A 14192-nucleotide genomic window follows, 5' to 3' on the forward strand; every position below is an offset into this window, starting at 1 on the left:
TTTAGTATCAAGATCTTCCCAAAGCCTCTGCTCAAAAAGAGCTTCCCCGTTCCTGGTTACCGTCAGCCAAGTTGGTGTGTCTTCTCCTGTGGCCTCCCAACAATCCACTATTCTGTCACACCATTTTGAGGTTGTGTTTCACTGTGTCTTTAAAATGTTGCATCTGCTATCACTGCCCAGAGTTGCTCAGTTTCAGCTCTCCATTCAGCGACTGCTTGGGTATCCTGCTGTCATCTTCTCTCATGTCCTGTCCAGTGAAGTTGTGTTGTGATGGGCATTGCTTCAGTGCTAGTGAACCGACTGTGTTTCAGAATTTTGTTGTTTGTGACCATCTAACCATTTGATGTTAACTTGGGCTTGTAAGTGATCCAAAAAAAAAAAAAATATGGGCTGTTTCAGTTACTTTCAAATTTGCCTACATATTAAAGGTTGGACTCTATTATAGTTTAGCAGGCTTTTAATTTGGTTTGAAGCTTGATGTCATATTTTCACCTCATTCTGTCTGTCATTTTCCAATAGACCTCCTGGCCTTTTTGGTCTGTTTTTCAACTACTTTTCTATTGGTGTATTGTTGGAGAGTGTTCTGAATAGGTGCCAGAGTTCGGTTGTGTTATCAGTTCTGCATCCTTGATGTCAATGTTGGGACGGGTGTTGAATTTCCTTAGTCTATGCTGGCAACTCTAAATTTTGTCAGTTTGTAGTAGTAGTTTAACTTGTATGTAGTTCATAATTACATGCTTGTCATCCATGTGTGCTTTTAGAGAGCAAATACCAGCATATTCATTCAGTAGTATTTATTGAGCGCTTACTATGTGCAGAGCACTGTACTAAGCCCTTGGAATGTACAAATCGGCAACAGATACAGTCCCTACCCACTGACGGGCTTATAGCATTTCCCAGATGACTGATTTAGGGATTTATGATAAAGTTCAGCAGGAAATTTTGTAAAAGTTTTAGTAAGGCCCTGAGAGATCTTTCGAGGTCTTATTTCCCTAAAACGTGGCTGCTGCATAGAATAAAAGAGAATCTGTTTCATTATCCTGTTTTGCTGTACAAATAAGAGGAAGAATATAAGAAAGGACAAGGTCTTTCAACTCTTAACCAGTTGTTTCAGTGGGGAATACTGTTAAGATTTTGGCGAATTTCTCAGTGCAGCCAGGTTTGCTGTGTTTTGCCGGTGCCCAGGTTTGCTCATGTTTTCCATTGCGTTTATAGGCTTCAGAGATGGAAAAGAGGGTTTGGTGTTCCTGGCACCTTCTCTGATAAGCAACAGAATTCTGCTCTGTAATGTTGCAATCTAAAGCCACACTGTATTTTCAGGAATTAATATTTTATGGTTTTTGTCTAGTGCTTAGTCAGAAGTCTGATAGGGAGGGTCTTGCTCGCAGCTGACATAATAACCCCCAGATCAGCAGTTTTGAAATCCTAGGCCATTTCTTCTGAGTATCATATTTTGGGAAAAGTGTGTGCAGATGTCCAAGCCCTACACCTCATTCTTGCACAGAGGATCTTAACAATTATGTTGACAATTTGGGAAGCTCTGTTCATTTTTTAGACTCTGTGGTGGTAATATCCTCAAAAGATGAACAAATGGTTTATATTTGCCTGGTGGCAAGTTCTCTGTGCCTCAGCCTCAGTGGTGGAACTCTAATCAAAGAAATTATTAAAGTGTTACCTTGTAATGCAGAATTCCCTCCTTTTCTCTGATGAAGATAGTAGTTCTTTGGTTCTTACTGGGAGACAAGACTGTATAAATTTTGTGTAGACAGATGATGTTCTTACCTTGATCACAGTCTGTTTAGACTTGGATCTCCTCACCCTTGAAGAGACACCTGCTCTTCATGTCACACTGCAGGCTATTAGAGATATTCCTTTGGTAGGGATTATTTGAAGCTCCAGTGTAGCCATGTGGCATTTTGTATTTTTCTGTAATTCTTTAATGTCTGACTTGTTTTCATCCCAGTAGTTATGGTGAGATCAACCAGGATAGCTTGATTTGAATGAAATTGATTTGATTTGAATTATAGTTTGACTGAATTTTTTTACATAGATTCAGGCCTTTGATAGGAATAGAAGCAATTTAAAATCTTGGGATTATACTGGGCCATTACATGTTTGTTTTTTTTTTAAAAAACATTCATAGTGGCTTCAAGTGGAAGGTGGAAATCTGGGATTTTACTGACTCTCTTTTTGCAATCCCTTATTTTTAAAAATTATCATCCTCCTCTCTCTTTCTCTCTCTCTCTCACTCACACACACCATCTACTTTATGCATAGGTTCTTACAGGCAGGGAATGCTTCTTGGGATTCTTTTGTGCTTTCCCAAATACTTAGTAGGTGCTTATTACATACATTACTACTATGGTTAGCACTGATTAATAGCCCTTTTTTTGATGCCATGTGTGGAGTAGTTGTGGGAGAATTGGAGACCTCACAATTGGTCTCGCGTAAACCATTGCAATATAGATAGCTACCCGAATGCATTTCCATTACAGTCTGGAGCAAATCTTGTTCCTGATATAGAATCTGTATCATGTAGCCTTATTCATTTAGGGTATAGAACAGATGCCCTTTAACACTGCCTTTATGTTTCACTAATTCATCTCTCCATCACTGTCAGAGGCAGCGGCAGCTTAGGGGAAAGAAGAAAACATTCTCTTATTTGCTTCTGTAAAATAAGTTCAGAGCATAAGGTCATTTTTTCCTAATATATTTCTAGTTTATATGCTTTCATCATGTAAGAGTCACCAAAGATAAGATCCATAACTTTTCTATCTGCTTCCATTATTATTCATAACATTTTGTTTTTAAACTATCAGGGACCTGGTAACACATGGTTGATGAATACGTGGGCTTTTAGGGGTGAAAAACAGAGTTGCACTAAAGGAATGTCTTTTAATCTTTCAGCTCCACAAAAATCTCTGAGCCATGAAGTGAATGAATTAGCATCCAGTAGGTTGCTGAAGCTGGAAATGGAAAACCAGAGTTTGGTGAAGACTGTGGAAGAGCTTCGGAGTTCTGTGGGTTCAGTAGAAGGCAATAATTCCAAAATTCTGAAACTGGAGAAGGAAAACCAGAGGCTGAGCAAAAAGGTAGTTATCAAGTTCAAAACCATACAGTAAGATATCTACAACATTGAAGAGCTCCCTTTTTGTTTTATGCTACAACCTCAGTAAACTTAAACTAAGTTTTGAGCACACTAATTTATTTCAGGACAGGAGAATTGGCCAAGTAATATTTGGAAATTGTGTTTTTTCCAAATAAAATATTGAAACTCTTGAAAGTGTGCCACTTTCAGAGGTATTTGGAAGAAATGAAGTTTTCAAATTTACGTATAGGACCACCCAGAAAAACAGTTTTAATACAGCTAAGCGTAGGCCTTTTTAAATTGGCTGAATTAGGTGATGTGTCCTCTCCTAAATTGAATTCAGACTCACTTGGGGGTCTTTTTCTAAATTGGTTTTTAATCCCCTTTCCTGTAGATCAGTGAATGGTTCTTAAGTCAACAGTTTATCCATTTATTTCAGTCACAGTAAGAACCAACTTAATTAAATGTTGTGACCTGAGGTTTCATGTAGATAAAAATTCCTTTTGAAGGTATGTTACGAAATTAAATTTATTAGTTCATAGTTCAGACTGTCTTATTTTGAAATTACCATTTTTTCCACATTCAAACCTACCTTCACTGATAACTGTCCATTATTGTCAATCTAAGGAATGAACCAGAAGGCATTTCACCCAAAATGTAACCTTAGAGTCACAAAGCAGTATTGTAGTTTATTTAAGCATATAATTGTTAAAGCTTGTGATCGGAAATAATTTAAATTGAGGTGACTTTTTTTGTCCAGGTAAAAGGTCTCAGCTTCAAAAATATATCCATTCAAAATTCATAAGTGCTATCAAAAATTCCTTCTTCAAATTCCCTACTAAAGAATATATGATTTCTTTTTTGCCATTTAATGCCCTTTTTTCCCTTTCAGATGTGTTCAGTAATTGAGAACCAATTTGAATATAAATTAAACATATACTACAACTGGAGATAATGTTCAGCTCCCTCACCTCTCTAATTCTCCTCTCCTTTTTTCTTCTTCTCCCCCTTGCTTTAAAAGCCACTTTCGTCTTCCTTCTTCCTTTCCCTCAATCTCCTCCTCACTCCTTTCCTTCTCTCGCCCTCCCACCAAAGGGCACTTTCTGGTTCCTTTTTTATTTGGAACTAAGCCCCTTTTGGGCAGGGAACATGTCTGCTAATTCTTTTGATTGACCAACAGAAACACTCTAGGCATTGAAAGAAATATGATCCTTATAGCTACTCTGATAAACACATTCTCTGAGTCATGCTCTGTTCACTGGACCAACCGTATGGCACTGGGAAACTGGAGGCCTGGGTTCTAGTCCTGGCATTCCATATAGAGGGAAGAGTTCTGCTGGGCTGTGCCTTCAGTGGCGCAAATATGTGGCACTCCATGAGATGCCCAGGCATAACAGAAATCCTGAAAAATAGGCTAACCTAGGCAGCCGAGACCTCAGGGGCTTTTAAGATAGCCCATCCACTGGGCTATCACACAGCACAGGCAATGTGATGCTCCCATGTTCTCCTACTCACTGGCTGCACTCTTTGCCCTGGCAGGTGTAAGCTCGTTATGGACAGGGAACATATCTGCTAACTCTGTTGTATTGGACTCTCCCAAGCACTCAGAACAGTGCTCTTTTTACACATAGTAGAAGCTCAGTAAATGCCATGGATTGATTGTTTGAGAGAGTGTGACGCTATAAACCAGTAACACTGAAATCAATTCCATCATGTAAGTTCTCAGTCAGGAAGTCTCAGATGGAGATTCGTCTTGTCGTCCTCCACAAGGAATCCATCATTATCATTAATAATTAAAATACCTGCATTTCCAATTGAAGAATCTTATATTTTGCATTTGCGTTCAAAGCAGAATTCTGCCTTTTTATATGCGATGTAGCTATTGGGAAATATTTTTTTAGTCATCTTTTGTGATTTCGTTTCTTCCCCCAGTTGGAAGGCCTTGAGAATGAAATTAGTCAAGAGAAACAAAGCCTTCAAAATAGTCAAAATCTGAGTAAGGACCTCATGAAGGAGAAAGCACAGCTTGAAAAAACAGTCGAAACTCTTAGAGAAAATTCAGAAAGACAGGTAAGTGTTGATTTCTGAATATCTGAATAAACTAATTTTTTTTTATCTTTACAAAATGTGACAATATATTTTGAAATGCTACTGAAGGCGCACCCCAAAATATTTGGCCCAATTTTCTCCACTTTGGAGGGGAATGAGTATGTCCAGAATTTGGGTTGAAGGATGGTTTTCCCCATCCTTCTCCTTAAACTTAGGAAGAGAAGTTTACTGTGACTGCGTATAGATTAATAGTTATTTCAATCGAATGAGTTGAGGCGAAAAAGGTTTATTTTGGCAAGTTGAAGAGTGGGTAAAGAAATTGGGGCAAACTTCCTAGAAGTGGCCATTCAGATGTAATTGAAAGAGGAGAGAGGAGGTGGTATGGTTCACAAGAATAGGGAGGTCATTTCAAACAGATTCAACAAAGCTTAAAAAGAGGAGAGTGTAGGGATCTGTAAACAGACAAGGTTGCCTGTGATCAGTACAAATATCATTTAGCAGAATCAGCAGTGTTTATTGGGTCGTTACTGATTGTAAAGCACCAAACTAGGCATTTGGAGGAGGTAGGCTGGAGTAATGTACAGGATGAGTATACGGAGAGGATCATTTGACTGAAAGGTTGGAGGACTGGCTGGGTATATTTACCAAAGGTATGTAAAGAAGCAGCAAGGCCTAGTGGTTAGAGCACAGGCCTGGGAGTCAGAAAGGTCTGGGTTCTAATCCCAGCTCTGCCACTTGGCTGCTTTGTGACCTTGGGCAAGTCACTTCACTTCTCTGTGCCTCAGTTACCTCATCTGAAAAATGAGGATTAAGATTGTGAGTCCTATGTGGGACAGGAATTGTGTCCAATCCAGTTACCTTATACCTACCCCAGCGCTTAGTATAGTGCTTGGCATGTAGTAAGCCCTTAACAAATATTCATTCATTCATTCAGTAGTATTTATTGAGCGCTTACTATGTGCAGAGCACTGTACTAAGCTCTTGGAATGAACAATACCACAATTATTATAATTTTCATTATTAGTAATAGCAGTAATAAAAGTGCATTTACAAGTAAACTGTTGTTCTTGAACTCAAATAAGCATGAAATAAAAAGGGAAGGATAATGTGGGTCATATGTCTTTCGATCGCTAATCGCTTAGAGGAAAAAGTTAAACCTTGATTCGGCTGGAGTTAACCGACTTTTATTTTGCTTTCTCTGTGACAGATTAAAATACTGGAACAGGAGAATGAACATCTGAATCAAACCGTGACTTCTTTAAGACAGCGCTCACAGATAAGTGCTGAAGCAAGAATGAAGGACATTGAGAAAGAAAATAAAATCTTACATGAATCTATCAAAGAGACAAGCAGCAAGTTAAATAAGATTGAATTTGAAAAGAGGCAAGTTAGAAAAGAATTAGAGCATTTTAAAGAAAAAGGAGAAAGAGCAGAAGAGCTCGAAAATGAGTTGCATCGTCTGGAAAAGGAAAATGAATCATTACAGAAAAAGATAACCAATTTAAAAATTACTTGTGAGAAGATTGAATCTTTAGAACAGGAAAATTCAGACCTGGAAGTGGAAAATAGAAAATTAAAAAAGGCTCTGGATAGCTTAAAAAACCTAACTTTTCAACTTGAGTCCTTGGAGAAAGAGAATTCTCAGCTTGATGAAGAAAACTTAGAACTGCGAAGATCAGTAGAATCTTTAAAGTGTACCAGTATGAAGATGGCTCAACTGCAATTAGAAAATAAAGAGTTGGAAAGTGAAAAAGAGCAACTGAAGAAAGGCCTTGAACTCATGAAGGCTTCTTTCAAGAAAACTGAGCGTTTAGAAGTCAGTTACCAAGGTCTGGATACAGAAAACCAAAGACTGCAGAAAGCCCTTGAAAATAGCAATAAAAAAATTCAGCAGTTGGAAATTGAACTCCAAGATTTGGAGACTGAAAATCAAACACTACAAAAGAGTTTAGAAGAATTAAAAATTTCTAGTAAGCGACTGGAGCAACTAGAAAAGGAAAATAAGTTATTAGAGCAAGAGACTTCTCAACTGGAAAAAGATAAAAAGCAACTAGAGAAGGAGAATAAGAGACTCCGGCAACAAGCAGAAATCAAAGACATTACATTAGAAGAAAATAACGTAAAAATTGGAAATCTGGAAAAGGAAAATAAATCCCTCTTCAAAGAAATAGCTGTATTTAAGGACTCCTGTGTACGACTAAAAGAGTTAGAGAAAGAAAACAAGGAGCTCGTGAAGAGAACAACTATTGATAAAAAAACACTTTTGACATTGCGTGAGGTAATTCTTTAAGTTTTCATTATCAATTGGTGGATTTGTGTTGTATCTCATTGCTCGATCTTATAAAAACTCATTTGTGGTCCAGATTTTAGAACTACATTTCCCTTTGAAATCCAGTGGTTTTCATACAATGATGAACCTATAAGGTCCAAACAAAAGACTAGAAATATTGCCTAAAATTGTGTATTTGGTTTGTCCTCCCTTTCTAGGAAATATTTACATTAAAGTTGGCTTTCAAAGTAAAGGTTTTAATTGTAATGGCTGCAGTATAATCATTGTTTGCATAATTGTGAACTGAAATCAAGTATTATTAACACCTACTGTACATTGTATACTATATAGTGCACTGGGAACTTGGGAGACAGAAAATAAATAAGAGATGTGATTCTTGCCCTTAAAGAGCCTACAGTCTAATATAATTTTTTAAAACATATAAAACCAGAGTCTCTTCGTATATAAATTATTCCCTGAAAGCAAGTATTTGGAGAAGCTGAGTGGGCCACCAGGGTAGCATTGTTGCTTTGGTGCATTAAATGACACCCTAATAGCCTGAAAGACTTAAAGAAGCTCCTTTTGAAGTGGGGGCTTTGGGGGGGGGCTTTGTTTTTTTTACTCTAGGAAAGGGTTAACTACTCTCTGAAAGAATCTGGGTCATTAATTAGGAAATGAGTCTTGTAGATGTCTTAATTTTGGAACCAGTACCATTTTTTTGCCCTTTAACTCTAAGGAAGTGTTTCAAAGAGAAAGGAAAGAAACATTTGAAGTTGTTGTGCTTGACGTTTGGCTGTATTTTTTTAATCTGACTATATGTTAATGATAAGATGCATACATCAAGACCTAAACCTTTCCTTCTTTTGTATTTTATCATATGCACTTGGAGAAAATATCTTCAGAACTGATAGATGTTTGAATCTTGGCCACATATGATATTTTATGCTCCTGTCCCTTATTTTCCTTTTTTTTTTTTTTAAGGATTTGGTGAGTGAAAAGCTAAAGACTCAACAAATGAATAATGATTTAGAAAAACTTACTCACGAACTTGAAAAGATAGGGTTAAATAAAGAACGCCTCTTGCATGATGAGCAGAACACTGATGACAGGTGAGTGTAAAGTCTGATTTAATATAATGAAAAATATAACCTAAATACTCAACTGTCTTCCTATCACTTTGTTCAAAAAATAACGATTATGTGTCTGAACTCTGAAACCATTTCATAATTGATATGGAATGATTCGGGTTTTCTGAACTAAAAATAGTTTGGGAATCATGACCACCTAATGGTGAAAAATGCAAGAACACCATCAAATTATAATTGCTTTTAGTTCAGAAAGAGCAAGCCATCAGCATGAGTTTAGAACTAAGTGTATATGTATTGCTCTCCACTGTTCAATAATTATTCAAAATTGATGACATAGTTTTTGTTTTTATTTGGATGGGCTTATGTTCTTTTTGGATAAAAGGAGTCATATTTGTGGCTTTTCTGGTAGGATTATTTTTTGCATGTTGGTAAAACTCCAAACAAAAGGTGAACACAAAGGAGCAAAGGGTGAAATTGCATATTAATACTGGTAATTACTCTTTCTAAAAATGACCTTCAAAAGAAATGCATTACCCTTGTTTTGTATTTTAATAGTAGGTACAAACTTTTGGAGTCAAAATTAGAGTCTACTCTGAAGAAATCCCTTGAAATAAAAGAAGAGAAAATTGCAGCTTTGGAAGCTCGATTAGAAGAATCCACAAATTTCAATCAACAACTGCGTCAAGAGCTTAAAACAGTATGTAAATTGAGATACTGATTTATGTCCTCATATTTTAAAATCAACTGTAACTTCAGTTTAAGATATAATGACCATTTTATGGTAGGCAATATGCAAAATGAAACCAGAAGTTCAAATAATTTGCCCTTCTCTGAAATCTGAGGTGAGGTCATAAAGTACTTAACACCATCCAAGCTATGCATGGCAGAGTTATAAAATTCAGGAAACCAGATGGAATAACTTTTGAGTAATCACATGTTTGTGAATGGCCAAATCAGAATGATCCCAAAGGTTATTAATAGAAACAGGCTCATGCTTTGAAACAAGGCCAACTTCAGACCGTAAGGTAATGAAGCATCTGTCTCGGCACACATAACCAGAAAGGACCGCAGTTAAAAATTTGGAAATGCTTCCCTCTGCACAGTTCTGAAGAACTGCCTTGTTTTGGCAGAGGCCTAGGAGAGGAGCGCAGTGGCTCTGGAACAAAGCAAGAGGTGGCAGAGGGGCCAGAGATCACCCTGGAGAAATACTCTACACTCGGGTTCGGGTAGACGTCCAAATGAAACACACCAAAATGTAATAATATCCAGGGAAAAAGAGGACGTGACAAAAGTTTCCCTACCCCAGGCGTGGCCAGATGTCTGAAGCTGGCCCTGATTCTGCTTGAAAGATATTAAAGGGAATCTAGAGCACTGTGGATAGCAAATGTAACAGCACAGTATTAGATAGCTTTACATGTAGATGATTTGTAAGGGATTGTCAGTTGTGCTTCAGTCATCACCACTAACATTTGAAGCCCCTTGGGTCTCCATCACCTCAGTATCTATATTTATATGATAATAGTTTCATAACCTTGTTGAGCGAGTCATAATAAAATGATAGATTTTTATAATAGATAGATTTGAGCTGCCCTTCTGCTGCCTTAATAGTCCTCAACATTAATATCATTACCAGTGACTTGCCCAAAGTCACACAGCTGACAGGTGGCAGAGCCAAGATTCGAACCTGTGACCTCTGTCTCCCAAGCCCGGGCTCTTTCCACTGAGCCATACTGCTTCTTTATATAAAACAGAGAGTTGGAGAATTGAAAAACAGTTGATCAAAGTGCAAAGTAAAGAGGACTGGAAGCCAGGGATAATGGAGAAACATTGGAGAAGGAAAAAAATAGCAATACACTGGCAGGGAAAATCACCTTACCAGAAAAAGGTAGACTTTAAAATGAGTCAGAGTAGGCAAATATATTTTCAAGTGATTCAGTATTTTAAAATGTCTGTCATTTTAAAGGACTGATCATAAAGGGCCTACCAGATACCTGGAAAATATTTTTGATGTAAGATTTAAAGGAATAAGATCTCACCTATTAGAAGTACAGTTTTTCACAGAAGAAATTGGAAGATGGTCAGATCGCAGAAGTCTCTCGTAAAGCACCGGCCTCTTTTAAAATTCAAAACAAGTTGCAAATTCCATTCTTCGCTGGCATTCTTTCCATTTTTTACCATTTATCAATTAATCAGTAGTATTTATTGATCATTTACTACATGCAAAGCAGTATACTAAGTGTTTGAGAAGAGTAAAATAGAAGATACTATTCCTGCCTGCAGAGAGATGTCTAGCAGGGAAAACGAACATAAAATAATTTACTATTTAGAGGAATAAATGGTCAAATAGAAAGTAAGTTTCGTATGAACAAAGGTACAACAGGAATACTGGTCATGTTTAGTAGTAACATTAGGGTTGATGTCACCTGGTTGAAGAAAAAGTAATCAGGAAAAAAACCCTGGAGTATGTGGGATATCAGAAGCATTTTAAAGATGGGAAGAGAAATGCACTGGCAAATTTGAAGCAGGGAGGGAGTTCTAGGCAAGAGGAAGTAGGTAAGCCTTGGGTAGGAAGTGGGAGAGTCAAGAACGGACACAGTAAAGGTGGTGAACTTGAGAGGAGTGGAGAAGGTAAGCTAGGGTGTAATTGAAGCGAGTGGATAAGTATGAAAGGAAAAATTTTTGCATGCCTTAAAGCCAATGATCAGGAGTTTCTCGGATGCAAAGGTGAGTGGGTGACAACCTTATTTATAACAATCGCAAATTAGTAATTGGATCTTTTATTGTACTCATATTGAAATAATTTTCGAGCCAAGAATTGAAACCGTATGAAAAATAGTCAGTTTTTACAAGGATGGTTCAGATAATTCTTGCCAGGAAAAATTGCTTTCCTTATTCCAATTCATAATGGAATGAAGTGGCACTTTGTACAATATAATGTAAACTACTGGCTTAACCCAGTCTGGGCCTAATAGACTCTGAAAATGTTAGCACTAAGCCCACCTCAACATTTTAATCTGAAATCTCTGCCAGACTTCAGGTGTTAGAGGAGTGCATCACCCCTCACTGCTTTTCCAGTAACTTACTTAGAAGACCGAGAGTACACTATGGCACTCCTACTTGAGAATTAGAATTCTGCCTGAGGAAAAAGAAAATGAAATTGAGTCATTTCAAATGGAAGTGGCCTCTGATGGCCCACCAGAATCCCTGACCAGAAATGCACTTGACATTGTTCCATGCTTCCCACCAAGTACGCAGCATAACTTGGTGCAGTCACGTGTGCCATCTTGAGGAAGCATGCCAATTTTGCATAATTTTATAATATTCCTGTTTGAGGGGGATCTTTCAACCTCCTCAGTCCTCCAGGGTCTTTGCATTCCCCTCCTTGGTCTGCATGAACTCTGGGGCTATTTCCTAATTGCAGAACTCGGGCAGGAGCCACAATGGAGGAAGGTTCAGTGCTGAATATTAAAATGCTGCATACAAAAGCATTTGATTCATGTCAGTACTGGACAGGAGGACAAGATCAACTGAATACCAGACTAATGTCTATTCTGGTGCTACCTGAGCAGCTTATACTTTGGGTCCAACAATCACATTTGGGCCTGGAACCATCAAGCAGACCCAAACCATGCTGCAGGTGGATTTATATTAGTTCCTGGCTTATTATCAAATCTTGTTTTACTTAGTTTGTAATCCTTGGTTAATTGATTTAGTCCATTAAATATTTATGTTTTGTTGACAAGAGAAATGTAACTTTGAAAACAAGTGGTGAGGTTTAGTCCAATAAATATTTATGTTTTGTTGACAAGAGAAATGTAGCTTTGAAAACAAGTGGTGGGTTTTTCCATGTAAAACATATAATTGTATTTTAGGTGAAAAAGAACTATGAAGCTCTCAAACAAAGGCAAGAGGAAGAGAGGATGGTACAGAGCTCTCCTCCAAGAGTGGGTGAAGAGAATCAATCTGTTCGTAAATGGGAAAGAGAAAGTCAAGAAACTACAAGAGAACTTTTGAAGGTCAAAGATAGATTAATCGAAGTGGAGAGGAATGTAAGGTTTATATAATTTTTAAAAGAATAATTATATGAGACTTTTGTAGATATCATTTACCGTGCAAGATATAAATAATCCTGTATTGGTCTGTGTATTTGCTGCTCTTGTTTCATCTGTTTGCTCGATAGAATTAATGTATCTGCATTAAGTAATGTCAAAAGGACAATTCACTTTAAAATCACAAGTTTGTATAACTCAAACCAAAGTAGAAAAACGGTTTCACTGCCATTAATTAGAAAATAATAATGTTCAATGACTATATGCAATAGGTCTTTCCTTCCAAAAGCCTGCCAGTATTTCCAGTATTTGGAGGGAGGTCAGCATTTAAGGGAAGATAAGGAAAAGCACTGCTAAAACAAAAGTGAGACGAGACAAGGAAAGGGAAAGATTTTATTGCATTGAGAAAATGGCATAAGAAAAGAGTAGAAAACAGAGAGACTGGGTTCAGATAATGACTCCTTAACTTCCAATAAAAGCAGACAATTTTTACAGAGCGCAAGACAGAGACGCAACAAAGGACTCTGAGGAGAGTTTTTCACAATGTCACAACACCACAAAAAGGAAGTGAGAGAGAATGTAATGAATAAAACAGAATCAAAACATTAGAGAAAAAATATAAAATCAATCAGTGCATTTGACCCTCTGCTGTGTACTTTCATCACCATCCTCATCAATGATATTTTTTGGCGCTTATTATCTACTGAGCACTGTACTAAGCACTTGAGAGAGTACAGTACAACAGAGTTAGCAGATGCATTTCCTGCCAGCAATGAGCATACAGTCTAGAGGGATGTAAACAAAGGAAACAGTAATGAGCTTTTATTGATGATAAAGTAATAATATTGGTATTTGTTAATGTTGGTATTTGTTAAGCGCTTACTATGTGCAGAGCACTGTTCTAAGCGCTGGAGTAAATACAGGGTAATTAGGTTGTCCCACGTGAGGCTCACAGTCTTAATCCCCATTTTACAGATGAGGGAACTGAGGCACAGAGAAGTGAAGTGACTTGCCCACAGTCACACAGCTGACAAGTGGCAGAGAGGGATTTGAACCCATGATCTCTGTCTCCCAAGCCCGGGCTCTTTCCACTGAGCCACGCTGCTTCTCTAATAATAAGTAATAATGCTTACAAATGTAAAAATAAGTGCTTAGTGACACTTGAAGAGAACAGAAGAGGTTAAAAAAGATGGTAGAAAATGAATAAAATGATAATCAAAAGTATCAAAAAAAGTTGAAAAGGGAAAGGACCTCCACAAAAGAGAGAAATACAGGACAGAGTTAGAATTTTCTAACATACAAAAAATGAGCATTTCTGCTGATTTTGAAATAGAAATCAGCATGATATAAATCCTTTATAGGTAGAATTTGGTTTTAGTTAAATATATTTCCCTGATACAATTCAACAGTAAAGGAGATATAATTTGACGGGAAGAATTGTAAAACTAGTGTTTGTACACCTCGTCTAATGGCCCTATGCCACGAAGCATTATAATGTAAGTGGGGAGTCTTGCTCGTGCAAAAAGAACAATGCAAAATGTTGTAATTTCATCAAGGAGCAAATTTTCAAAATAGGCTGTTTATATTGGCTATACAAATCTGTTACTCTGTGTACTTCAGTGTGCCCCATGCTCTGCACACAATAAGCG

The 14192-nt window shown here is 37.4% G+C and overlaps 1 protein-coding gene across 9 annotated transcripts in view; it reads left to right on the forward strand.

Annotated features, from left to right (window-relative positions):
* The window catches only part of CCDC88A (coiled-coil domain containing 88A), a 107645-nt gene that overhangs the window by 62967 nt on the left and 30486 nt on the right, over positions 1–14192 (forward strand). For all 9 annotated transcript variants that reach the window (XM_029072069.2, XM_029072068.2, XM_029072070.2 and 6 more), the window contains exons 13-18: positions 2908–3092; positions 5021–5158; positions 6345–7415; positions 8388–8515; positions 9050–9191; positions 12367–12543. In XM_029072069.2, coding sequence (XP_028927902.1) covers positions 2908–3092; positions 5021–5158; positions 6345–7415; positions 8388–8515; positions 9050–9191; positions 12367–12543 — 1841 coding nt within the window. The remainder of the gene's footprint in view (positions 1–2907; positions 3093–5020; positions 5159–6344; positions 7416–8387; positions 8516–9049; positions 9192–12366; positions 12544–14192) is intronic.

This window comes from Ornithorhynchus anatinus, chromosome 9 (genome assembly GCF_004115215.2).
Source record: "Ornithorhynchus anatinus isolate Pmale09 chromosome 9, mOrnAna1.pri.v4, whole genome shotgun sequence".
In the NCBI taxonomy this organism is placed as follows: Eukaryota; Metazoa; Chordata; class Mammalia; order Monotremata; family Ornithorhynchidae; genus Ornithorhynchus; species Ornithorhynchus anatinus.